The following is a 26,506-nucleotide window of genomic DNA, read 5'->3' on the forward strand; positions in this document are numbered from 1 at the left end:
GTACACAAGTGAGACCGCATCAAAGGAGGCTGCGGTTTCAATAACTGATTCATCCCTGGAGTATGGAGCTTTTTGAGGCTTGAATGAATTCTTAGTCAATGTTATGTGGCCACGTAAACAAACCAGATTCCTCAGGAAATTATCGGGTGAAAGGTCTAAACTGAAGAGTGAGAGAAAAAGCAGCCAAAGGAAAAAGATTAAAAAAAGAAAAGAAAAGTTTGACTCCTTGGAAAATGGAAAGAAACGAGGCGAGGCTCACTACTTTTACACTGTATTTGAACTTTTCATCAAACTGCATTAAACAAAGAAACTAATTATTATTGAAATAACAATATCTAAGCAGTCATCAAGGGTCACTACTGGTTTGCCTTCTATATTTACATCAAGCTTTCTCTTTATTCCTATTGGACGTCTGTCACGTCCTCTTTAGTTTTGTTCTTTATTTTTTCTGTTGCGTTTTCAGAGTTTGCCACTGCTGTCGAGTCACCTGCTTGAACAGCTTCGAGCGGTTCGTCCTCACAGCTGGGCAGCTGGTTATCGCTCGCGCTGGCGTCCTCTGCAGGCTCAGCTGCTGATTCCTGCTGATACAGACAGAAAGCTTCAGTTTCCTTGTAATACTCTCTTTATTTATCATATATAGGAGAAAAACACATTTCTAACAGAGACTGTGTAGTAATACTTCATGTGCATTTGTACAAATATATGACTGAGCTGCTGAGATAATCTGGAGCTCAGACTGTGACGATCACATTAGAAAATCAGGCTTTTTGTGAGAAATTCATGTATATTTTGCATATAAGGCCACTGCAGCATAATCAGGGTCACCTGATCCAGCCCCAGCTGTTTACTTTATGAAGGGAAAGTTTGAAGCCTGATCTTACCAGTAGAGGGCGTCTGTCTTTCTACTCTGACCTACTTTCTCAACAGGACACTGCTGAAAGCAGTCCTTTAACATGTGTTGGGGGAAAACTCTGTAAAAGACCCAGGAGAAATAAAGACACAATGAGACAAAGTTACTTTCTTTATCAAACGTGTACACGGGTGAGCTGCTAAGGACAACTCACACCATGCACAGTGGCTTGGTAATTTTTATAGGAAAGACAGTGAGAACAGGATAAGAAAATACAAAACAAATAAAATAAACAACTCCATATGTGGCGCTAGTCTCGTCAGCAGAGAGCTGGGAGAAGGCTGTGAGAGATAAAACAATCTAAAACAATATGTCCCAAAACAGTATGTCTTTGCTGAGAAAGTCTAAAAAGATAATTCTAAACTAATCTAACCATAGGCAAAGGGCAGACAAAAGGCATCTTTGTACATTTAAAAGAAGGTAAAGAAACATAGAATCATTTTTCCTGTAACAACATGAAATAGACCTTGGCAGCTGTGATTGTGGCCAATTATGAATCAGTTACCAGTCAATGATAAAATAATAGTTTTATTTTCTGCATGCTTCAGTCAACCACTCACCCAGAGGAAAATTCCTTCTCCTCATTTGTCTGTCATCCTTCCATGCCCTGGTAACTGGCCCATCCAGAGCTGTATCATTTTGAAATGTACATACAACAAGCCAGACCACAGCTTGGTCACACCAACCCTTTTTCCACCCTGAGGATGTCCAACTGATGATAGCGCCATTTTTGCCGAAGATGACACCGAGGCGACTCACTTCCACATCGTACGGCCTCAAGATTAACGCCGAGAAGACCAAAGTCCTGACCACCAACAGCTCACCAGCGATCGTCCACCTCGACGGTGTGCAGATCAAACAAGTCCAACAATTTAAATATCTGGGGTCCCTCGTCGAGGAGAAGAAAGTGGCATCATCAGTGGAGATACGCTCCAGAAGTGGGCAGGCGGCGGCAGCGTTCACTTCCCTGCGCTGGTGCGTTTGGAAGAAGAACAACATCTCATTGGCGACAAAGATCCGCCTTTACCGAACCCTGATCATTCTACTTTAAATGCGTTGCCTTAGATGCGTTCTCTGCGTTTCCCTTCGCGACCGTCATTCGAATGACACCATCCTCACCAGCTGCGGCAGCCAACCGACGATCGGCGACCTAATCCAGCGCCGCCGACTCCGTTGGTTTGGCCACATTTGTCGAATGGACCAGAGCCGCTACCCCATGGCCTACTCTGGTTGACCCGCCCCACCGATTGGAGGGTGCATCGAAATGCACCAAAAAAGACATGGATGAAACAAATCCAGGATGATTTGAAGGCCCTTCGACTTGACCTCGAGCAGGCAAGAACCATCGCCTTAGATCGAAAAGCATGGAAGATAATCGTTGGTCAAGCAAGAGAACCTGCGGCACCTACAGCAGCGTACTGGTTGCGTGGCCGACCACCGCCGCTGGTTGCCCACTAAAGGACAAGAAGAAGAAGAGAAGTGGATGTCCAACGCCATCCTAGTCTGGACTGTCAAATGTGCCATTTCATGACTGGGTTTGCGTCTTTTCTCTGCAGGGTGTCACAGGTGTTGCATTCCCTCACAGTTTTCCGCATCTCTTCCATGTGTGGGTGCAACGTACAGGCCTTCCATGTTCTTCTGAGTCTGTTTCTGCTCTCATGTGAAGGACCATGTGGTTGTTTTAACGATAGTTGACCAGGTTTTGTTAGGGCAACTTGATCTCTCGCCACATACTTTCCAGCGTCCACTATTCTGTGTTGTTTATTTCTCCATCTCACTGATCTTGTAGGCTCCTGCCTTTTGTTTTAATGTCATCTTCTGTCAAATGATGGTAATGACTCCCCTGTTAGAGCATTCATTTGTCAGGTCTGATGAGTCTGTATAGATGTGTTACTCCTTCCTCCTCCTGAAAGTTGTATTGCCTTTGGTGAGAGTCAGAATTTAATCTAAGGCAGATTGTGTGCTCTAATTCACCATCTGGATGTTTGTAGGCTCAGTTTGTAGATCTGATGTCCGTCACTGCCCTGCACAGTATTAATGCAGAGTTATCAAGGTCAGCATTCTTTTGCTCGGCCTCACTTTTCATCCGGGTTTAATGGGCGTCACGTCACTGGGAATTTCCCCCGTGTTGTGAAACTGGCCTTTGGTTTAGCACCCTCCGTCTCCGTCTGTGTGAGATCGCTTTCCTGCAGCACCGTTGACATTTTCAGGTTATTGTTGTGGGTCCAGCTGCCGGGCCCTGTGTCAGCCTTCTCTCCTCCCTTGTTATTTTTTAAAAAAAGAATATAACCAACTCATACCTCACCAAGTTCACAGGACAACGGAAATGCATAATTTAAATATTACCAAAATAGAATTTTCTTCATACAGTAATCACTTGTGTTGCTCAATCAGCAGAAAACATCTCATAATCCTAACCACTAAATTTATTGTTTCATCACTGGTTGGTCATTCCAGTCTCTTGCTTTGTGAAAGTTAAGCTGTTGTCCTGCAGCCCGGAGAGGTTGTTTGTCAGCAGTGGATAAACTCAGCATTTAGTGTGTGTTAAGTTTCCCTGCTTTAATATTGCTGAAAAGAATTGACGTGTTCATAAGCGCAAGCTGATTTTATTGCATGTGTGGGTTAGTAGGCAGTTCAATGTCTGCGTATGCCGTGGAGCTGTGGATTCAAATTTCTCTACAAAAAGCATTTGATGTCTCTCTGTTTGAGTGTGTGTGTATGTCCTGTCTTTTTATTGCGATAGTCTGGACACTTTCTCAACCTCCACAAGTCCATCAGCCGTACCTTTCAACTCAATTTTAATGCACTTTAGTCTTCAGGGAGAGATTGACCGTCCTCGAAGCTTCTACATGGAGGTGGAGATGTGAAATTTTCAGCCAAACGTGGCCTCTTTGTGGTTCCAATTATGTTAATCTATCATTTTACTCTGGCCAATGTGCTTGTGGAGGACCAGGTCCGTGGTCACCTGTATTAAAAGATTTATTTAATATCATTTCATCCCTAATTATTTGACACTCTGCTTCTCTAATTTTAAACACATTTCCCCTTGTTGCTAATTTAAATAATCCTGTGCCTTCTTTCCCAATTCCTCCTGTTCTGCTGTAGTTTTTTACCCCTGTTGTTTTGCTCTCTGTTTTAGACACTTTCCCCTGCGGTCACACAGACTGCCTCTCCCAGCTCCTCCACCTCACTCAGCTCCTCCCCTCTGAGTCGGGCTGCCTGCCCCTCCTTCTTCTGTCAGTCTGCTTCGCTCTGCTCTGGGAGACACTTCTCCCTCACACTCAACACACCATACAGAGCACGTGTCTCGCTCTGCAAAACCCAAACACACGGTTTTAGATGCAAATTCAGCTTTGTCAACCCCAAATTTAAACCCAAACAGTCTAGAGGGACTATAGCCTGCGAACATAACCCAGGATCTAGATTATCAACCGAACGAACGCGGCCCCATTGCCATAAAGACTATCGAACGAATTATACACACAAGCTAAAAACACTGTATACTCGGGAATCCCACTTGGGCCCACACGCATACCTGTCGGTGCGCCCGTTACTGAGGATTGACACAGCACAGGTCAGAGGTGGGGGCCAACAGGGTGAGGGGACCAGGACCAGGGCCAGCAATAACCTTCAAATTCATACAAGTGAAACAGCTCCTTCAGTCCAACACGAAGCTAAAGTGAACTTTTGCATCTACAGAACATAGACCAGTTCCGGGCCCACAGTGGTGCTGGTGCTAGGGTGGTGTCAGACTGGGTCCAGTCTGAATAAAGCACTGTGTGGACATTCCTTCAGTCAACAGTGGAACATTTAAACTCAACCTGAACAAAAAGCAGGAGGAGCACCGTAACACTATTGAAACACTAATGTGTGGCTCATCGCTAACATGAAGATCGTACCTGTACAGTTCTCGTCGAGTCAGAGCACTGCTGTACTGCCCACTCGCGCTCCCTGCAGATTCACATGCATTGCTGCTGCAAGACTGCTGCTGCTGCAGGCGCACACACAGTGGCAGAACCACCTCATGGAGCCGCTTGAAGGAATCGACAGGACACAACAGTGTAATCGTTCGTTATTAAAAACAATAAAATGAAGAGTCTCTCCTGCAATACACCAAAAATGCTAAATGATGGAAAAAACAAACAAAAGCATTTTACTTTACAGCTGCAGATCATCACAAGATGGGAAACGTGTCTTACTACATCATAACTTGTAATCAGTATCCCATTTTAACCCTACGCCACAACCTGACGTGGACCTGCTGAGACATGTAACTACACGTCGACGCTAACCACACCACTTACAGTTACAGCCGAGTAATATTACACTGAAACTGATGCAATTGGATAATAATGGTCCACAAACTGAAGCTAATGATGTGGGAACTGCAGGGTAACAAGAATGCAATAATGTGCTAATTCCTATGTTATTACTACTCTATTACCTGCGCTAGGTTCTGTGTAATAAGCAGGAAAACGGCCTGTTTCTATTTAATAACACATTAATAACCATGTTAATCTTTTAAAACAAACTGCTAGTCAAGTAAAATGATCATGCATAATGTTAATAATTAGTTTAAAACAATAACACACATGAATCCATTAAACTGTACACTGAAAAATTCAGTTTTAAAAGAAGAACAAGGTTTAAACAGATGATGTTCGGCAGCACTTTGAGCAACAATTTCACAGATATGGGCGTTCTCTATTTAAAAAAGTAAACATGCATCACTATAATTTGTGTATAAAGTTACATAATTTCTTTTCTGGCTACAAGAACATATTAGAACATGTTGGGATATTTCATGTGGATCATTAGAAATGCACTGTGGGTGGAGGAAATCGTTGCTTAAAGAACTGCAAACATCACGTCTGCTTAAACACGGATCTTCTTCCAAAGCGGGCGGCTCGGTGCCACTCGCTGCAGCAGAGGCTGATCTGTGGATGGTTGGAGACGCCTGTAGAAAGTGTCTCCCTCTGCTGGGCACTCTTTTGTAGCGCTTATGTTACTTTAAATCACATTTACCTTGTGAATGTCGTCCTTCAGTAGCGTCCCACTGGTCTGTATGATCTGTCTCAGTGCTACAAGGATGACAAAGGTCAGTCTGGTATCAGAATATCATACGTAGTATACCAGTAAACTCCCAATAACATTAAACTTGGTTTGCATCTCACCCCTGACAGCTGCAAGGCAGGTATCTTGATTGGCTAGATGGTCTCCTTTCCTCTGCAGCGATGGCCCGACTGTATCTGCCATCACCAAATGCTTCGTCCTACGAGGGCCGGGCTTTCCTCCAGGAACAACATCAGCCGATAGTCCTGCCCGGAGCTGGAAACAGGACACCCCACGCACAGGAGCAGGAACAGAAGAAAGCTCAGCACATCCCAACAAACCACTGGTTCCCTTTAGCTTCATAAAGTCAGAGCTTAAAGTAAATTTTTTAGATTTAGTGCTCATGACTAATCTCTTAGTTGAAAAAAAGAATTGACTTATACACGAGTCTCAGATATCAAGTTAGATTTGATATAATCCAGAAGTGAATTCAAAATCCTGCTCCTCACATGCAAGGTCTTAAATAATCAGGCCCCATCTTATCTTAATGACCTTGTAGTACCATATCACCCTATTAGAGCACTTCACTCTCGCTCTGCAGGCCTACTTGTTGTTCCTAGAGTATTTAAAAGTAGAATGGGAGGCAGAGCCTTCAGTTTTCAGGCCAAAATAAAGTGAAGAAAGCTCCTTCCCACATGGATCCAACCTTTTATTCGGTCATTACAAAATATTTGTGAGTCCAAGTTACAGTTCAGTCTCAGAACTTCACTGGTTTCATCCATTTCTGCAGAAAATATCAACATAATATCCTTATTTTATTGACATAAAAACCTTTATGATTGTTGGAGATAGACTGAGGTTCATGTCTGACCCACTTAATCAAAATACTTTTCTTGCCAGCATTTGTGTGAATGACTTCTTTGTGTTGTATTAGAGTCCACATCTCCGAGGATCTCACCTGGACGACCAACTGCTCCAAGCTGGTCAAGAAGGCTCACCAGCGCCTCTTCTTCTTGAGGACTCTGAGGAAGAACCACCTGTCCTCAGACATCCTGGTGAACTTCTATCGCTGCACCATCGAGAGCATCCTGACCAACTGTATAACAGTCTGGTACGGGAACTGCTCTGCCTCGGACCGGAAGGCGTTGCAGAGGGTCGTGAAAACTGCCCAGCGCATCGCCGGAGCACCACTTCCTGCCATAAAAGACATCTACAGGAAGCGGTGTCTGAAAAGGGCTGGGAAAATCATCAAAGACCCCAGTCACCCATCACATGGACTCTTCACACTCCTGCCCTCTGGGAGGCGCCACAGGAGCCTCCGGACTAAGACCACCAGGTACCGGAACAGCTTCTTCCCCACAGCTGTCAGACTCCTGAACTCTGCCTCCTGACATCTGACCCACGTTAAACTCATGGACTGAACATACACACACCCACAATGGACAACTGTACCCTCAAACACAATAATAACATGGACTGAACCACCACTCACAACCACTAGCACTTTATATAGCCTCTGTAGAAACTATCTACACCCTCACTTATCTTAACTGCACTACTGTATAGCTCTGTGTAAATAATCATTCTGTACATTCGATAATCTTTAATCCTACAACTGTTTACAACTTGCATAGTTCCCATTTCTGTATAGCTGTATATCCCAGATTCTGTAAAGTTATTTATTTCATTTCATATTCTGTATAGTTTTTCATATTTATATCCTGTTCATATCCTGTACATAGCTTGTGCTCACTACAGCCTGTACATACTTATAGTTATACAATATTCACAACATACTTCATACCGTGTACATTATAACATAATAGACCCATTTCTGTAATATACTCACATATCTATATTATTGCTAATATATATTGTAATATATCTATATCACTAAAGCACTTCTGGATGGATGCAAACTGCATTTCGTTGCCCTGTACCTGTGCATGTGCAATGACAATAAAGTTGAATTCTATTCTATTGAATTCTATTCTATTAAAGAGTCAGGAACATTTCAAAGCAAACAAAGTAGTGGATCTGCTGGCACTGTTTACTCATTATCAGAATCAGAAAGACTTTATTTATACCCAAGGGGCAATTAAGATGCAACAGAGCAGCAGGACATTGAAGATAAGGACAGGGCATAAACAGGCAATGAGAGTGATTGTTTTACTGATGTTTGCGCAAACTGTTCTTCAGAAAGTCAGAATGATTCCCACAAACAATGGAGCCTTCTTCCAACTGTAGTCTAACATTTAGGACAGTTTGGTTTTATCCTTACTGTAAATATATGGTGAAATATAAAGATTATGCAGTATGTTATATTGTAACTCTTTATATCTATTACATATTGAGATTCTGAAGGGCAGCAGCAACATTTTGTCCCAAACATCATTCAAGTTTATCCAAGTTCAAACTACATATGTCAGAATAAAACTTTGTCACAAAGTGTTTGTGCTTTCTGTGGTTCAGAGAAAAACCTTTCCAGCAGACTGTTTCTGGTGGAAATGTCCTCATGAGCCAGCTTTCAGAAGAACATTATTTGTAGGTATTTATAGAAATCATTACTTGAAAGGTGATGTTGAGACTTCAGGGTGTTTTAAAGCTTCCGTTATCAAAAAGATTATATATTCTTTTTATGCCTGCTCTTTGCCAACTTGTAAAGTTTGATCCTACACTTTGCAATGACAGTTCTGGGTCATCTAATGTTACAAGAATATTAACTGAGCTACTTTCAGACATTGTCCTTAGTTTGCCCCATGCTCATAACACATTTTTATTCAGGAAACTGCCTTTAACAGGAGGTGGTGTTTCCCTATGAAATTTATTGAGGGAAAGGGTTTTCACAGCACTGCATCCACCTCTCACCCAGGAGGAGAGAGTTCAGGCCTGAATAACCAACATGTCTAAATTTGGTAGGCCCCACCCACTCTTAACCTTTGGCAGTTGTAGAGTCACTAGACTAAAAGGTTCATTGACTAAAAGGAAGAGCAGTGTTCTTATTTTCATGGCTATTAGTGTAATGTTTGCACCAGCAGTTTTAATTCTTCCATGACTTGCAAGTCATTACATTGTGCTTTGGAAGCAACTTGGAAACAAGTTGAGGAAGTAAAGATTTCCCTGACTGAAGTGCTGAAACAATCTCGTCCACTTATATGGGAGATTCTAAAATAGTAACTTGATTCTCTGGTATCTGTGGAAAAGTTTTTTTATTTCTTAAATAAATTAACTTTTCCATAGATATCATAGTGGATGACTATTCTCATCCACTATGGCTGGAATAAAAGATTTTACCAGAGCATTCCTTGATAGCTGTGCTAATAGGCAGTTGGGTTTATTTGTCAGATATATACAAATATATAATCAGTCTGGAACACTGACAGATGTGGCGGACAATGTAATGTGTGCTGCTGTTCAAGGGGATTATGTTGCCTACATACAGCCAAGAGATCAAACTCCTTTGTTGTATTTAAAAGCGCATTAACATGTTTGGACTGAGCTACCTGTGATGGATACCTATCCAATATAGGGCATAATAAACAGTTGAAATCACCCCTGAGAATTGTATTGGTACAGTCCACATCAGCAAGTTGACAAAATAAGGATGCATAAAATTCTACCGGTTTTAGAACAATTCAATTATTCCAGTTATTTATTACAATTCCAGTCGTTCAAGTCCAATGAATAGTTGAAATGGTACAAAGGTAAGTGGTGAACTGACAGAGGCTAAAAAAAGGTAAGGTTATCCAAAACTGAAAAATAATGTACATTTCAGAATTATATAAAAAGGCCGTTTTCAAGGATGTTACGGCCCCCTCTGCTAGGGGACAGGGTGTCACGATCCTGGAGGGTCTGAGGAGTCTGTTCAGCCCACACCTGCTCCACCACCAGCGGCTTCCACATATCCTCCCTGGTGAATTTCATGTGTCGGTCCACTGAGTTAATGTGATCCGTGAATTGTGGAACTTCCTGAGATTTGATTTTCACCCAGGTGCCATCCACATACCTGAACCAATGACTTGCTGTTGTTCCAGGGTAGGATAGCAAGTAAGTAAGTAAAATTTATTTATTTCGCACTTTTCATAGACAAAAATCACAAAGTCCTTCACAATAAAACCAGAAATATAACTAAAATAATATACAATATTATAAACCAAAGGAAAAAGTTAATTAAAAGCTCATATGTAGAGAAATGTCTTTCTGCTTTTTAAAGGAGTCAATGGAGTTGACACAGCGTAAAGACAACAGAAGAGAGTTCCACAGCCTTGGTGCCTGAAAAGTCCGATCCCCACCAACTGTAACTTCTGTCCTAAAGACCTAAGTGCTGGGGAAGCAGCATGAGGTTTCAACTGGTCAAAGATATACTGGGGACTTTCGCCATGTAGACATCCAAAAGTTTAAACTCACATTTTAAAATTAAACTTAAAGTTTACTGGCAACCAATGAAGAGAAGCCAAAACTATTTTTACGCCCTCTTTTCCACTTCTTCCATGTACAAATTGGCCACGATGGGTGAAACTGGGGAGCCCATGTTTCTGCCTGTAGTACTGACCCTTGTATGTGAAGTAGGTGGAATTAAGACACAATTCAAGCACACTTCAGTTACACACTCCTGTCAGAGCACTTAGATCTGCTACCCAATTTCTTCTGGAGCAACCTCGTTCTCGGCTGACGCGACCGTGCGTTTGTGTAGCTGCTCCAGTCTTATGGAACAATCCTTCTGTTACTATCCGGGCATCTGACTTTATGCCATTGTGTAAATCACGGTTAAAGACTTATTTATTTGATCTTGCTTTTCCACCTAGATAATATCTGCTGTGTGCTGATACATTTTTATCCTTTATGCTTTGTTAACTACTTTTATGTATTATGATTGTCATGGTTTTATAATTGATAAATGCCAGGTCCTTTCTCTTTCCCTTTTCCCTCCCATCTCCATCTCCTTATTTTGTCAAGCACCTTGGTATACCCTTGGTTTGTTAGTGTGCTTTATAAAAAAAGTTCATTATTACTATTACCACCTGGAGACTCTGTTGTCCTGCTGGGAGACTTCAATGCTCACGTGGGTAACGACAGCGAGACCTGGAGGGGCGTGATTGGGAGGAACGGCCTCCCTGATCTGAACCCGAGCGGTGCTTTGTTATTGGACTTCTGTGCTAACCGCCATAACGAACACCCTGTTCGAACATAAGAGTGTCCATAAGTGCACGTGGCACCAGGACGCTCTAGGCCGTAGGTCGATGATCGATTTTGTAATCGTATCAGCAGACCTGCGACCATATGTTCTGGACACTCGGGTAAAGAGAGGGGCTGAGCTGTCAACTGATCACCACCTGGTGGTGAGTTGGATCAGGTGGCGGGGGAGGACGCTGGACAGACCTGGTGCACCTAAACGCGTAGTGAGGGTGTGCTGGGAACGTCTAGCAGAGGCTCCAGTCCGCGAGATCTTCAACGCACACCTCCGGCAGAGCTTCAACAGCATTCCGAGGGAGACTGGGGACATTGAGTCCGAATGGACCATGTTCAGCGTCTCCATTGCCGAAGCTGCTGCATTGAGCTGCGGCCGCAAGGTGGTTGGTGCCTGCCGTGGTGGTAATCCCCGAACCAAATGGTGGACACCAGAGGTGAAGGGAGCCACCAGGCTGAAGAAGGACTCCTATCGGGCTTGGTTAGCCTGTGGGACTCCGGAGGCAGCCGACAGGTATCGACAGGCCAAGCGGAATGCGGCTCAGGCAGTGGCTGAAGCAAAAACTCGGGTGTGGGAGGAGTTCGGAGAGGCCATGGAAAAAGACTTTCGGACTGCCTCGAAGAGATTCTGGCAAACCGTCAGACGTCTCAGGAGGGAAAAGCGGTGCTCTACCTGCACTGTGTATAGTGCTGGCGGAGCGCTACTGACGTCGACTGAGAAAATTGTCAGGCGGTGGAAGGAATACTTCGAGGACCTCCTTAATCCCACTGACACGTCTTCCGAGGAGGAAGCAGAGTCTGGGGATGAGGGGAATGACCCGCCAATTTCCGGGGGCGAGGTCACTGAGGCAGTTAAACAACTCCTTGGTGGCAGAGCCCCTGGTGTTGATGAGGTCCGCCCCGAGTTCCTGAAGGCTCTGGACGTTGTAGGGCTGTCCTGGTTGACACGCCTCTGCAATGTTGCGTGGAGATCAGGGGCAGTACCTGTGGACTGGCAGACTGGGGTGGTGGTCCCCATCTTTAAGAAGGGGGACCGGAGGGTGTGTTCCAACTACAGGGGGATCACACTCCTCAGCCTCCCTGGGAAAGTCTATGCCAGGGTGCTGGAAAGGAGAGTTCGTCCGTTAGTCGAACCTCGGATACAGGAGGAACAATGCGGTTTTCGTCCTGGTCGCGGAACACTGGACCAGCTCTTTATCCTCTCGAGGATACTTGAGGGTGCATGGGAGTTTGCCCAACCAGTCTACATGTGTTTTGTGGACTTGGAGAAGGCATTCGACCGTGTCCCTCGGGGTGTCCTGTGGGAGGTGTTGCGGGAATATGGGGTGTCTGGCCCATTGCTACGGGCCATTCGATCCCTATACAACCGTTGCAAGAGCTTGGTTCGCATTGCCGGCAATAAGTCGGACTCGTTCCCGGTGGGTGATGGGCTCCGCCAGGGCTGCCCTTTGTCTCCGGTTCTGTTCATAATTTTTATGGACAGAATTTCTAGGCGCAGCCAAGTGGCGGAGGGCTTTCGCTTTGGTGGCCTCAGAATCTCATCTCTGATTTTTGCAGATGATGTGGTTCTGTTGGCTTCATCGGGTGAGGGCCTCCAGCTCGCACTGGAACGGTTCGCAGCCGAGTGTGAAGCAGCGGGAATGAGGATCAGCACCTCCAAATCTGAGGCCATGGTTCTCAGCCGGAAAAGGGTGGAGTGCCCACTCCGGGTCGGGGATGAATTCCTGCCCCAAGTGGAGGAGTTCAAGTATCTCGGGGTCTTGTTCGCGAGTGATGGGAGAAGGGAGCCGGAGATCGACAGACGGATTGGGGCTGCAGCTGCAGTAATGCGGACGCTGCACCGGTCCGTCGTGGTGAAGAGGGAGCTGAGTGTAAAAGCGAAGCTCTCAATTTACCGGTCGATCTACGTCCCTACGCTCACCTATGGCCACGAGCTGTGGGTAGTGACCGAAAGAACGTGATCGCTGATACAAGCGGCAGAAATGAGCTTCCTCCGAAGGGTGGCTGGCCTCTCCCTTAGAGATAGGGTGAGAAGTTCGGCCATCCGGGAGGGGCTCAGAGTAGAGCAGCTGCTGCTCCACATCGAAAGGAGCCAGCTGAGGTGGTTCGGGCATCTGACAAGGATGCCCCCTGGGCACCTCCTGGGTGAGGTGTTCCAGGCATGTCCCACCGGGAGGAGGCCCCGGGGCAGACCCAGGACACGCTGGAGAGATTATATCTCTCGGCTGGCCTGGGAACGCCTTGGTATTCCCCTGGATAAGCTGGAGGAGGTGGCTGGGGAGAGGGAGGTCTGGGCCTCTTTGCTTAGGCTGCTGCCCCCGCGACCCGGCCCCGGATAAAGCGGATGAAGATGGATGGATGGATATTACTATTATTATTATTTGGTCGATGCTGAGAGTGGTCCTGTTGCTGAGGTTGGACTATCTCCAACACTTCAATGGATGCAAGTGAAGAGAGATGTAACATCGTACGAGACCATGGTTTCATCTGCCTCCATAATGACATCTCTCACCTTCTCGACAAAATCCAGGGTGTTCAGGATGTGGTGTTCAGAGCTGCCCACCAGCAGGTTGAGGATCGAAGCCAAAAACTTTGACTTACAATGCTGTGATTGCAGCCATTCCCCAACTCTCTGTGATTGGTACTCATGGCCATTGATCAGTGGTTGTTAATCAATGGTCGTGACAATTTGCATATTGATGATCAAGGAAAGGACCTCACAGCCCATCGTTCATTCAGTTGTGCTAGTTTCAGTCATTGTGCAAATGTACTGTTGATAAGATTGGGGAAACCTGCTGAGACTGAAGAAGTCACCTGGATGAGTGACGAAACGTTTCTCCCACTGAAAACGTCCAGATGAACTGAATCAGCTTTTGGGATTTACTTACTTGGATGAGTGAGCATGCGTCAAGACAGACAAATCATTGGTTGTGATGGAAATTATATTAAAGTGTTTAAGTAAAATACTTTTGCTAAATGTCTTAATTTTGTGAATGAAAAAAATTTATAATAAAAAACATCAAGTAGTTACAAAGGCTTCTTTTCACACTTAAAACAAACAAACTGAACTGTCAGCCAATCACCTTACTTGAGACTGGCTGTCTTCAGAATTGGCTTCCCTTTACTGTGATTCTGTGCTGGCTAGCATGTGTTGTGCAGACAACAATAAACAAATATTTACTGGGAACCTATGCTATATGCAGGCTGCAATAAACTTTGCCAAAGGCCACATTTGTTATGGAAGCCTTGAGAATGAAACATGCGACCTTAGACAGATATCAAAGGAGTAGCTTCTCAGGCATCACCCATTAATTCTATCCACAGGCCACCAAATTTAAGTCAAATTTAATTTTTCAATTTTCAGTGGGATCATTTCCTTTGTAGACTTACATATACAAACACGTTTACAGACTGGTACAAATATTTCAACAGCTAATTTCCCCTTAGTGACAATTGTGCATGAGGAAACATTTTTAAAGAACTCACCTGTATATATCATATTAGTATTACACATACTGGATCATTTATTTCATTCTCCATAAATTTAAAACACGCAGCTTCTTATTTCAGCTTGTTGGAATCGTGGACTGAAGCCTTAAACTGTGACATCCTGTTGCAAAATCATTACGTGTAGGGATGCAAGTGGTTTGCTGGTTTTGTAACTAAAGGTGTAGCTTCATTCCCTGTACAGAGCAGCAACCTTATGTAATACTGATGTGACACACCATGGTTTAACAAACATTTAATGCTTGATTGTATCATGTATCTGCAAGAAGAAACCATGAGACTAAGAATATCGTACATTATTTTATTTTACATGAAGAGATTAAAATATTATAAATGCAATGGCTATACATTTACATTTTTAACCTGCAGAATTAAAGTTTATAACTATTGTGTAAACGTTACATCGACAGTAGCAATAAATAAGCATTCTGACAGGATTCAGCCAACAGTAGTTGATGAAGTATTCCCTTGGGGGAAGTTACAAAACATCCTCTGCTTGCTTTCACAAATCTTGCCGTTGGTACTTCGATCTTTTATGTACAGTCTGTGATATTGGCTTTCGATTTCACTGAGTCTAAAAATGGTGACATTTGTTTGTTTCCCTTGTATATATGCGTGGATATTTATAGTTGTTAATTTCAGTCTTCTGTGTTCTCTGATTCCAATTGTCAGGATATGGTGGACATCTGGTGTTTACTGGTGTCTGGTAGGAGGATGTTGCCAGTAGGTCTTCTGGAGTTGAAGGTTTGGCCCAGGGAATCAAGACTTCTCCCGGTATGTATTGCAGATGTTGAATTTGATTGGGATCCAGGGAGCTTAGCAGCTGGTGACAGTGTCTTTACTGGTTTGGCATGTTCCTTGAGTAAATTTCGTAGTATTGCAATGCATATTGTCCAGCTAGGTAAAACCAATGTCAGTGAGTCCCTATACCAAGATGTGGATAGTGGATCCCAAAATGAGATTTACATAAATGATTAACATGAAGCAGGACTGATTCACTTGTTACTAATGTGTTGCTTATTGGTGTCTATAAATAACATCCAGCAGTGCATCTGAAGTTCATTCAGCTACATATTTAACTTTTGCTCTGTTCATATATGATGGACTTTGACGTGCTTTATTCTCTTTTTTGTCAATACGGTCTTCTGTTTCTCTGTCCACTTCACCCTCTCCTTTTCCCATCACTCTTAGTGGCAACTGTAGCATAGCATGCTGCTGGGTAGGGGTGTTTACTGCTTGGCAGCAGTGAGCTCCTCCTTTATCTTTAGTCAGAAAGTAAAGAAGGGCATTGAGCCATGCATTGAACGATGCTAAAGGTCTGGTAATCTTATAGCACATAGAGACTGCCGTCATGGTGTGACAGGGAACTCCCTTGGTCACTTTCAGCAAAAGAAAGATGGTTCTGGTAACATGAAAGGGGAAGAAACACAGAGCAAATAGCAGGGTGATAGTGATAATAGTTTTGATAGATTTACGCCTTCGACTGGCATATGGGGAGTGCGCACCAAGTGAAATGGAAATCCCTTCATCTCGTCCCGCCATCTTCTGCAATCCATTGCTTCGTCTTCTTCCCGTTCTAACAACTGCTGAGGCTTTCCCATCTCTTTTCTCCATGCATTCATCCATTGGATTTCTGCACAGTGAGGGCTGAGAATGCAGTGTCCTAAATATGGTCAGAACTACGTGAGAGTAACAGTAAGCGATTATGGAAAATGGCACAAAAAAGCCCAGCAAATGGAGCGTAATGCCATAGGGTACATAATCAGGAAACTCCTTATCGATGGCATCATCCCAGCAGTTCTGGTACTCTTCAATTATCCCTTCCAATTTACCATAGCCCACATTACCATTTTCTGGTGATATGCTATTACTCGGGTTGTCAGTACTTACATTGCTTCCAAACCCTGTTAATCTTGTCACATGACCAGTCTGAGCAAAACGGAAGATGGGGCAAGTCAAAGCAAATACTATTATCCAAACAAGGACACAAGTGCACTTGACGGCCTTCTTGGTCTCCAGCGTTATCACTTTCATTGGATGGCAAATACCAAGGTATCTGTGCACAGAGATACAAGTGAGGAAGAAGATAGAGCAATAGAGGTTAAAGTAGAAGAGAAAACGAACCACACGGCACATGAAGTCCCCAAAAACCCAGCGGTCACGCATTATGTAACTTCCTACAAGAAATGGCAGCGACAGGCCGTACATAAAGTCTGTAGAGGCCAGGTTAACCATGTATATTAAAGAAGCATTCCAGCGTTTGGTCCGACGGAAAGAACGGTAGAGGATGACAGAGTTAAGAGAGATGCTAAAGATGAATGTGAAGGAATAACAAATGGGAAGGAAGATGTACTTGTACGACTCGTCTATGCTGCAAGACTGAGTTGGTGAGGATGGGGAGGAAGAGTTGAGGATATCGTGGAACGTATCCACATTGATATCTGAAGGAACCTCATGTCTTGATGACATCGTGAGAGCAAAAGTTATTTTGATATGAGAGAGAAGGATTCAGCATGTATGTTTGGACTTCTGGCAGGTTTCTCCTCTATCATCCTTGGTCCTGTCCATGTATGAGTGTTTACCTAGAAATAAACAAAGACACCAGTCATTTATCTGAATTTTATTTCATCAGATTTTCTCTTATCTTAGTATTGAAAGTTTTGATCAAGTAGTGTTCCTGGTTCTGTGGGCATCTGCTATGATTTCAAAGGTACATTAAAACTTTTTCACAGTATTTTATGGAGTTCTGTTAAAAAACAAAGGACATTCCATTATTCAGTAGCTTGTAAACCATGCCTTTGTCAGTTCTTCAGATGGTTTCACACAGTCTTCTTAACATTTGTGCTTCAGTTCATTGAGATTCATGGACAGCTTCTTGTCATACTTACATGTTTCAGATCATTAAATTTTAATATTACTGTATTTTCTGCACTATAAGGCGCACTTAAAATCCTTTAATTTTCTCAAAAATCAACAGTGCCTCTTATAATCCGGTGTGCCTTAAGTATGAATTCTGGTTGTGCTTACTGACCTCGAACTGATTTTTATTTGGTAGGCTCAAAAATCTGTCAAAAAATGTTTTAGTATGACTTTGGTAAGCTACAAAGCCGCACCGCTTGATGGATTGACGTAGCATTACAGCTACCGCAGTCAGGAGCCTCGCGGAGCAAAACTCCGTAGGTTCAGGTCCCAAAGTCAAACGAACACTGCAGCATCACTGAGAGTTAAAAACTGTCTAAATTCTTTCATCTTTAATAAAATGATCAGTGTTGCTGCTTTACCAGGTGTAACTATGAAGTTTAACATCCAGGAATCCATGAAAACAGAATTTATTACATGTAACAGAGTTAGAAGTTAGCAGGAAGTTAGCTCGCTAGTTTCCACCTAAACATGATATAGCATGTTCTGACTGAGAGATTTCTGAGAAAATTCAAACGTACAGCTCTGCTATCACTTCCAACATAAATGAAGACAGAAAACTAAACAGCAGTGACGTTTGTAGGGTTACTGAAGTTGGGCTAGCTGGTATATAATGATGTGCTACGTGATCGCTAGCGACACAGCTATGTTAGCATAGCTGGAGGATGAACGCCAACTTTTTTCCACTCGATAAAAGTTAACGTGAGGGTTCCCGGTGGTTAGGGACAAATGCAATCGCATGGCAGGATGCTGTAAACCAAACTTCAGTCAGGACAACAACTGAGATAATCCATCCACAATACGAGGTTTGTCATTAATGTACTGCAACAACATGGGAATAGAGCAGCTGCCAGAGAATTCAGCATTAATGAATCAATGATACGGAAGCAAGAAGAATGAGTTGAGTAAAGTCTGACTGTTTTGTTTCGCTTAGTCCACCTTATAATCCTGTGCACCTTATGGTCTGAAAAATATAGTAAATGCAACCTGTCTGACGAAATTTGGTACCTGTGACACCGTAAACGCAGGTCCATGAAAATATTGTCTGACATTAAACTGGTCTGTGGTGCAAAAAAGGTTGGGGACCGCTGCCTTACAAGGTGATCAGCAACACCAGAGCACCATAAGAGACCACCTGTTCACCCTTAACACCGTAGACTCCGTCCACTGCAGGGATCTGCCACCTTCCAAGGCTTTTTCTCTGCGGTGGTTGGATGTATTGCTAGGGGTAATGCGATGGAGTACCAGGTTGTGGTGGACTCCTTTGTCGTGTGGTGCAAGAAGAATCATCCGTAGATGAATGTGACAAAGACCAAGGAAACAATTGCAGACTTTAAGGGGACCAGGAAAACAATGACCACTGTGTCAATTCAGGGAGTCAATGTGGACATAGAATATGAAGCTAGAGACACTAGCAACTACAGTCAATTGTTACTAATCAATGTTACTGTCAATTGTCTTTCAGGGGCCAGAGTTAGCAACATTAAGGGAAATTTAAAACTGCTGGCTAAGGGTAAACATAGAATTAATAATAAACTGGTGTGTAACTTTGCCAAAACACTGTCGTTTTTGCTGGTTTGCTTGCCAATTGGACCAGGAGTGACATGTTTAGCTGCATGTTCTCCTTAAATTTCTGGCTGTCAGAGTGGTGTCCAAAAAATGATGTGGGCTTCAAGATTCAATCGTCCTGTTATTCCCCCAGAACCACATCCCCTTAGAGACTGTCTCAGCTCCCAGACAAAAAACAAACCAAAAATCACAAAAAAACTAATTTAACACAAAAAAACTACAAAGAAAGAACAATATAGCACCCACATCTCCACATAGAATAAAGCAGTGAAATTAACTGAACATTAATTCATAATTGATCAACAAATCGATCTACTCTGCCTGACAGAAACCTGGTAACAGCAGGATGTCAGTTTAAATGAATGAACACCCCCGAGTTATACTAACTGTCAGAATCCATGAAGGGGGTGCACCAGTCTTTCACACCAGCTTATTAATCAACCAAAGACAGAGTTTTGAATCTTTTGAAAGCCTGATGCGTCCACTCTAACTGGAAAACTCAAAAACCAGTTTTATTTCTTGTTATCACTGGTTAGCACAGATTAGAGAGAAATGATACAAATCCACACAATTTTTAATCTATAACATAGATTTGTTTTTTTCTGCTAATTAAACTTTTAGTAACTTTCGTCCCCTAAGGATGGAGACACTGTGTTTGTAAAAGGATCTGCTCCCATCAGAAACAGAAACGTTTTCTCATACGCTGTTTGCTCAGAACAACTTTGCATCAGCTTACAATGAAACCATGCCTGCAATCTAAATCTGTCACCTGTCTATAGCTAAAAGCATAAAAGTCCTTTAAAAAATGTTTTCTTATCTTATCTTATTATTATATTGAGGGCAATATAATAAAGAGCTACTGCTTTCCAACCCCACCCCTCCCATTAACTGTTCACTGGGGCCTTTGCACAATCTGTTTGTCCCCCTGTTGTATGCTGCTCATTCGCAGTGCTTGTTTGCCTTCCTGTGTACAAGGGTATGTTGCTGATTCAGATCCTTCTCACTCCATTAACTCAGCAATAAGTAACCACACTTTCCCTACGTGTCTTTATGCATCCCTCTGTACATTGGTCTCTCTCACTCCACTGATTACATATTACCCATTCCTGTCATCACAATCCCTGAGTAATTTCATGTCATGCAGTCAGCAACAGCATCAGTCAACAGTTTCTAACTAAACAGGGTTCACTCAGGCAACATTGTAGTTTCTTCACTGAAAGAGTCACATCAGATGTACCTCTGCATATTAGTTTGTTATAGAGTTCCAGTAAACTAAAGGAATATGTTTGTTTCGAGTTAAAATGACCATCTGCATCTAAACTAATGTTCAGTAAGAAAACGTTTTTGTATCAAACACCGAAAAGGGGAATAAATATATCTTGAAAGTGTGACGATAGGTTCAATATTTGAAGCATTAGTTTCAAGGCCATAAATGTGTCGTGGTGTTTCTGGTGGCGCCTTACTTTTAATGTGTCTCAGATCTGTAGCTTTCTCAGATATATGACATTTTCAAAAATATAAAAGTGCACAAAGCCAGCCTAACACAAGAAAATGTGTATCCACTGACAAATGAAAAACATTTTCATGAGTCTTTCACAATTATACAATACAAAGATATGTGCCAGAAATACATGTTTCCTGCAAATCACAAAGATTGTATATTGCAGCTATTCCTTTTGCAAAGCATGTTGCAACAACCCATAAACTTTTGGTGCTTCTTTATTTACTTTTATGTTAGCTCCCTTACGTTTTTCAGAACTATGAAGAACAGTTTGCAGACACCTGAACTGTTCTGTCTAATCATAGTAGCATGATAGAACACGATATGCTAACACATTTTCATGCTGTATGGGTGTTGATTGAATCCAATCTTTACATTGAGTATCAGGAAAAAAATTAGATATAAAAAGTAGCTTCTGGAAAAGCCTAAAACTCTCAAACCGTTTGCCTCTGAACTCATATTGAGTTCCAGAGTGAGGCATGCAGTTACATAAGGCTAACTAAGAAAATGTGTTTTTGAATGGATGTTTAAAAAGATATTACTGCTTTGGAAAATGTTCTGGAACAAAAATAACAATTCTCCCGTGTCTGGAGGTTCATTAGTTGTTGTGTAAATGCAACAGCATCGAACTCATAAATACCTGCATCACTACAATCTGCTGTAAGACAAAGAGCTTACCCCTGCCAGCGATGACTCTTACTCCATATGGCTTCTATTCTGTTGCCCATCAGAATAGCTGAGAAACTGCAGAAACATCCAAAAGGCTATGACTGCAGTGCAGCTGTGATTGACACCACGACTGCAACCTTTCCCTGTATTTCAACAACAAGTGAACATTAGCTGCAATCAGTCATCAGCAGAGCGGCTTGGTTGATCTGTGACCCTGACGATTGGACCAATACAGCTTTCACCTTTTTGCCTGCTTCTCTGAGCAGTCAGAGCAGTTTCTATGGTAATCCAGTCCCTCCCTCTGTCCCTCATTGTGTGTCATCCAATTCTTCTCCCCACTTCACCTCTGTGTGTGTGTGTGTGTGTGTGTGCGTGTGTGTGTGTGTCTGTGTGTGTTCCTCACTACTTTTTAAACAACTACCCTGAAAACAAATCAAGTTACGACACGTCCATTTAAGTTTAAAGCTTTTTATGAATAACCTCTGTACACTTAAAGATTCCTGGGTTTGATTCCCAAACTCCCTTTTGTTTTACAGAAAACTCACCAATCATCTTAAGTTCATGAGTTGTCTTTTTATAAAGACAACTCATGAACACTCTACGCTCAACCCCAAAACAAAAATGCCTCATTGAAAGAAAGGCAACAGTAACTCAAATAACAAAGTTCTACAGTGTAAAGGTTTACACATTCTCCTGACAGGAATCCCTATTTGATCCCTGGAAAAGAGGCAAATCCCTTTGGGCCCAGAAAAGTATCTGCACTACTTGATGTGTGAATACAAAACACGTTCTCACTCCCAAAGGGTAATATTTTACAATAGGTGACAAATCGTCAACATATTATGCTTCCGGGCACCCAACACGTCCCTGACGAGATCGAAAAAATAAGGAAACACGAGAACCGTTTAGAATCAATCTACACATGTTCGTTCATTTTCCTCAAAGTTACTTTGGAAAAGACTATTTAACGTCATTAAAGTGCTGGTTAAGGTTAGACAGTGACTCCTGAGATTAGGAACAAAACAGGTTTTAATTTTCTAAAATATATTTTTTGATTTTTCAAAAACATATTTACTTATAATTGTTACACAAAGTTTTGGCTGTCTCACCATGTTTTGGTCTCCCAGGTGTAACATTTTTTAATAATTTATGTTTTTGCTGGAGCAGTGCAAGGTTTTTGTCAACACCGTCAGACACAAAGAAATGCAGAAATATATATTTTAAATTAAGTTGTTTCAGCTATTCTGACTATTAGCAGCTTCTCTATTCTTCTCTGGTCTATTGTTTATGCACATTTATGCACATTAATTAGTTATATACATATATGTGTGCAGTGTTGGGGAGTAACGGAATACATGTACCGCCGTTACTCATATTTTGTATTTTAAATACGTAACTGTATTCCGTTACAGTTACCGTTTAAAAAGGTGGTATTCAGAATACAGTTACTGTCATTGAGTAACGTAACGGAATACGTTACAGAATACATTTTAGGGCATGTATTCTGTATTCTGTAATGGAATACATTTTAAAAGTAACCTTCCCAACACTGTGTGTGTGTGTGTGTGTGTGTGTGTGTGTGTGTGTGTGTGTGTGTGTGTGTGTGTGTGTGTGTGTGTGTTAGTTATACACTGGTTCACCAAAATCATCACCAAAGTAACCACCAATGAGTCGTCTCCTTATGTCACTGCTTCAGGACCTGATTATAAAGCACTGAATCAGGTCCTGAAGCAGTGACATACAGGATGACGCTTTGGACGTCATTAGTCACGTGACTCTGGCCAGCCGACCTCAGCCTCGACACAGTGTTTCTGAAGCACTGTCTTTATGACACTTTAGCTCCACAGACCATCACTACAGTTAACATCAGATGTCCCACCAGTGGGCTGCATTGATTGTGTTACATTTTAGTGGCCGTCAGTGTTGGTGAATAAGCACGCGGCTGGTCTGCACCTCATCTCTGCCTCAATTCTCCTATTTTCAACACAATTGTACTGTATAAAGTGTTGTCAGGAGTAGGACCTTCATTACACTACATCCCCAAATTATCATAACTGGCCAGTAAAACCAGTTTTGATCATCATATGATGAACAGAAATCAGTAACTGTTTTAAAACAAGGTTTTAGAACAGTTTTAGTTTGTTTTACGTTGCTTTTCTTGAGTATTTGTAATTGACAAGCAAAGAAGAACATTGTCTTCCACACCTACACCTATGTGAGACTTGGTTGTTGGCTGGTTATCCTCCGTCAGTGCAGGCACAAGCATGGGTAAAGGCATAATCAACACTTACATTCTAGGTTGGTCAATAGAGAAAGTGAGAGAAATAAACATCAAAATGGGTATAACTTTATTTTGTAGTTGTAAAGTTAATTCTGACCTTCTGCATAAATGTTTAGATGGAGCACCTCTCCATCTAAACAGCCTGATTCATCTCTGCTATCACCAAGACACATATAGGAAATCTTTTGTCCCATAATGTTTAATGCAAAAACACACTTATTCATACACAAATCTAGACGGTTCTACCACGGGGTAGGACTCTTCCTTTCTACACCGTGGTAGAAGAATGGATTATGTGAAGAGTTGTGTTGGTGTTTTTAGAGCATGTGCTCCACAAATTGGAGGTGAGGAGAGCAACCTGGTTACAGGGAGATGAACGTGTTAGCTTAAACGAATCAACACTGCCAGTCACTGACAGTTAGTCACAATAACTGTCAGAGGTCTGAAAGCACAAACTGAGGAACAGGAGCAGTAATCTTTCACTCCAGCTTATTAACCAACCATCCTTTGAGTCATTTTAGTCCATGACTCAACCAAAGACCTACACAGAGCTTTTTTTGCAGTTCATTTCCTGAGGACAAAGCTGTCAGTGTGTACACACATAAAATATTTGCACCTCGAAAATGTTTTATCTACTTGGTGTGTAAAGGGCTTTACTCTTGTCTTGTCCATTTGAAGCAAAGGTCCGGCACAGACGGGGTTTTGAAAGAGAAAATGGCCAGATTTGTGAAGCTGAACGTAATAACTGGTGTGGAATCATCAGTATTTATTTAGGTTTGGATAGTTGCATTTGTAAAGTAGTTATACATGTGGTCAGCACATTCCTGCAAGCCCTCAAAGGTTATACACAAATCATTGTGCACATTTGTAAGTCTTTGTTTATGCTTGTGGATCATATCATATGCATTTGCAACACTTTTGAGGCAGATTTCTCTCCATATTCAACTCCCCCGGTTTTTCTGCTCAGTCAGTGAATTCAGCTCTAGTTTGTCAAAAACCCACTAACTGTGACAAACTCTAAACATTGATTATGAAAGATTCTACAGTCATTGGTCGCATCAGTCAGGATTTGGCCCAGAAGTTGATTGACAGCACACAAGGGGGAATTGCAGAGGTCTTGAAAAAGACGGCCAACAGTGCTGACCCCCTGTTTCAATCCAGGGGGTCAGTGTTGACATTGTGGAGGACTATAAATACCTTGGAGTACACATTGACAATAAACTGGACTGGGCTAAAAACACCACAGCACTTTACAGAAAAGGCCAGAGTCGTCTCTATTTTTTGAGGCGACTGAGGTCCTTCAACATCTGCCAGAAAATTCTCGGGATTTTCTACGAGTCTGTTGTGGCCAGTGCGATCCTCTATGCTGTTGCATGCTGGGGGAGCAGGCTGAGGGTCGCAGACGCCAACAGACTCGATAAACTGATTCGCAAGGCCAGCAATGTTGTGGGGACGGAGCTGGACTCCCTCAAGGTGGTGTCGGAGAGGCGGATGCTGTCCAAGACAAAGACAATGTTGGATAACACCTCCCACCCACTCCATGACATGCTGGTCAGTCACAGGAGCACGTTCAGTGAGAGACTGAAATTACCGAAAAGCACCACTGAACCTGTGGCCATCTCCATCTCCCTGTACAACTCATCCATGTTTACTGCTACACCCTTCTTGCACATGTTCTTTTTCAGCTATTTATTAATAAGTGACTTTTATGTACATATATGCCTGTATATATTGTGCTATTCTTAGTGTATTGTCTGTCTCTGTTAATGTTTGTTTATAATGGAGCACTGTAACGACAAATAATTTCCCCCAGGGATCAATAAAGTATTCTGACTCTGATTAGATGTGCCTTCTCGAAGAGAGGGACCTTGTAGGCACGGCAACATTTCAATCCATGACAGCTTAGTGTGTTGCCAGTTCTTGGTGACTATGGCGCCAACTGCTTTAGATCATTAAACTCCTCCCATGTAGCTTTGGGCTGATCCACCACCTTTCTCATGATCATGCTCACCCCATGAGGCAACGTCTTGCACTGAGCAGCAGACCCAGGGCGGCTGATGGTCCTTTCGTATTCTTTCAGGCCTCATCAGAGGAAGAGAGACAGTTTCCTTGTGCTGCTTTGCCCACCAGAGAGAAGTTGATCTTTGGGAGCTTCATTTCTGGGCTCCTTTCGGTCAGACTTGTCGAGGCTGGATTGATCTCCATGCCCACTTGTGTTTACCACCTAGGCGGTCATCTGAAAGCGTGGAAACCCGTGCAGCTTACACCATCGTCCGTACTCTGTTCCAGGCTCCTCTACACCTGTGCTGGTGGGACGCAACGTTTAAATGATGATAATGATAAAAAGCAGTGCTCCACTGAGACCGCTCTCTTGAAGGTCTAATGATCTAATGATCTAATTTTTTGGCTAGTGCATCTGGCTCTGCCTTGGTTTTCTTCCTGTTTATAGGGCCTCTCCTAGAACAGACAGGTTTTCCTCCAACATTGCCTTCATAAGTGGGAACGGGGTTCCACACGGTTCAGTTTTAGGTCCACCACTATTTTCTTTCTACATGGCTGCTTTATCTGGCATTATTCAATCTTTCAGTGACATTTCTTATCATCTCTATGATAATGTCGTTTAAGCCTCATCAGCTGGATAGGTTGTCCACCCTAGTCCACTGCTTAACTGGTGCTACTGATTGGCTCTCTGGCATTTACCTTGTTTTAAACACCAAAAAGACTGAGGCCGTGATCATAGCTCCTCCTGAACTCGATTCTAAAATCAGTCAGGTTTTTGCGTCTTTCTGTCCTGCTGCCAAGTCAAACATTTGAAATCTTGGTGTAATATCTGATTCTTCTCTGGGCCTCGACTTGCGTGTAAAATCTTTGTCTTGTTCCTGTTTCTTTTATTTAAGGAACATTTTCTGAA

The 26,506-nt window shown here is 42.7% G+C and overlaps 2 protein-coding genes across 2 annotated transcripts; both read right to left on the bottom strand.

Annotated features, from left to right (window-relative positions):
• Positions 1-4,369: 4,369 nt before the first annotated feature.
• LOC113011596 (proline-, glutamic acid- and leucine-rich protein 1-like) lies at positions 4,370-6,340 on the bottom strand. Its single transcript, XM_026151137.2, has 4 exons — positions 6,085-6,340; positions 5,936-5,991; positions 4,810-4,943; positions 4,370-4,538 (listed from the first exon to the last, which is right to left on the bottom strand). The coding sequence occupies exons 1-4, from the start codon at positions 6,323-6,325 to the stop codon at positions 4,385-4,387; spliced, it is 585 nt and encodes a 194-aa protein (XP_026006922.2). The 5' UTR covers positions 6,326-6,340; the 3' UTR covers positions 4,370-4,384.
• A 9,226-nt stretch (positions 6,341-15,566) lies between these two features.
• LOC113018295 (P2Y purinoceptor 3) lies at positions 15,567-17,258 on the bottom strand. Its single transcript, XM_026161348.2, has one exon. The coding sequence runs from the start codon at positions 17,123-17,125 to the stop codon at positions 15,716-15,718; it is 1,410 nt and encodes a 469-aa protein (XP_026017133.2). The 5' UTR covers positions 17,126-17,258; the 3' UTR covers positions 15,567-15,715.
• Between the last annotated feature and the right edge of the window lie 9,248 nt (positions 17,259-26,506).

The sequence above is a fragment of the Astatotilapia calliptera genome, chromosome 3 (genome assembly GCF_964374335.1).
Source record: "Astatotilapia calliptera chromosome 3, fAstCal68.1, whole genome shotgun sequence".
Taxonomy (NCBI): domain Eukaryota; kingdom Metazoa; phylum Chordata; class Actinopteri; order Cichliformes; family Cichlidae; genus Astatotilapia; species Astatotilapia calliptera.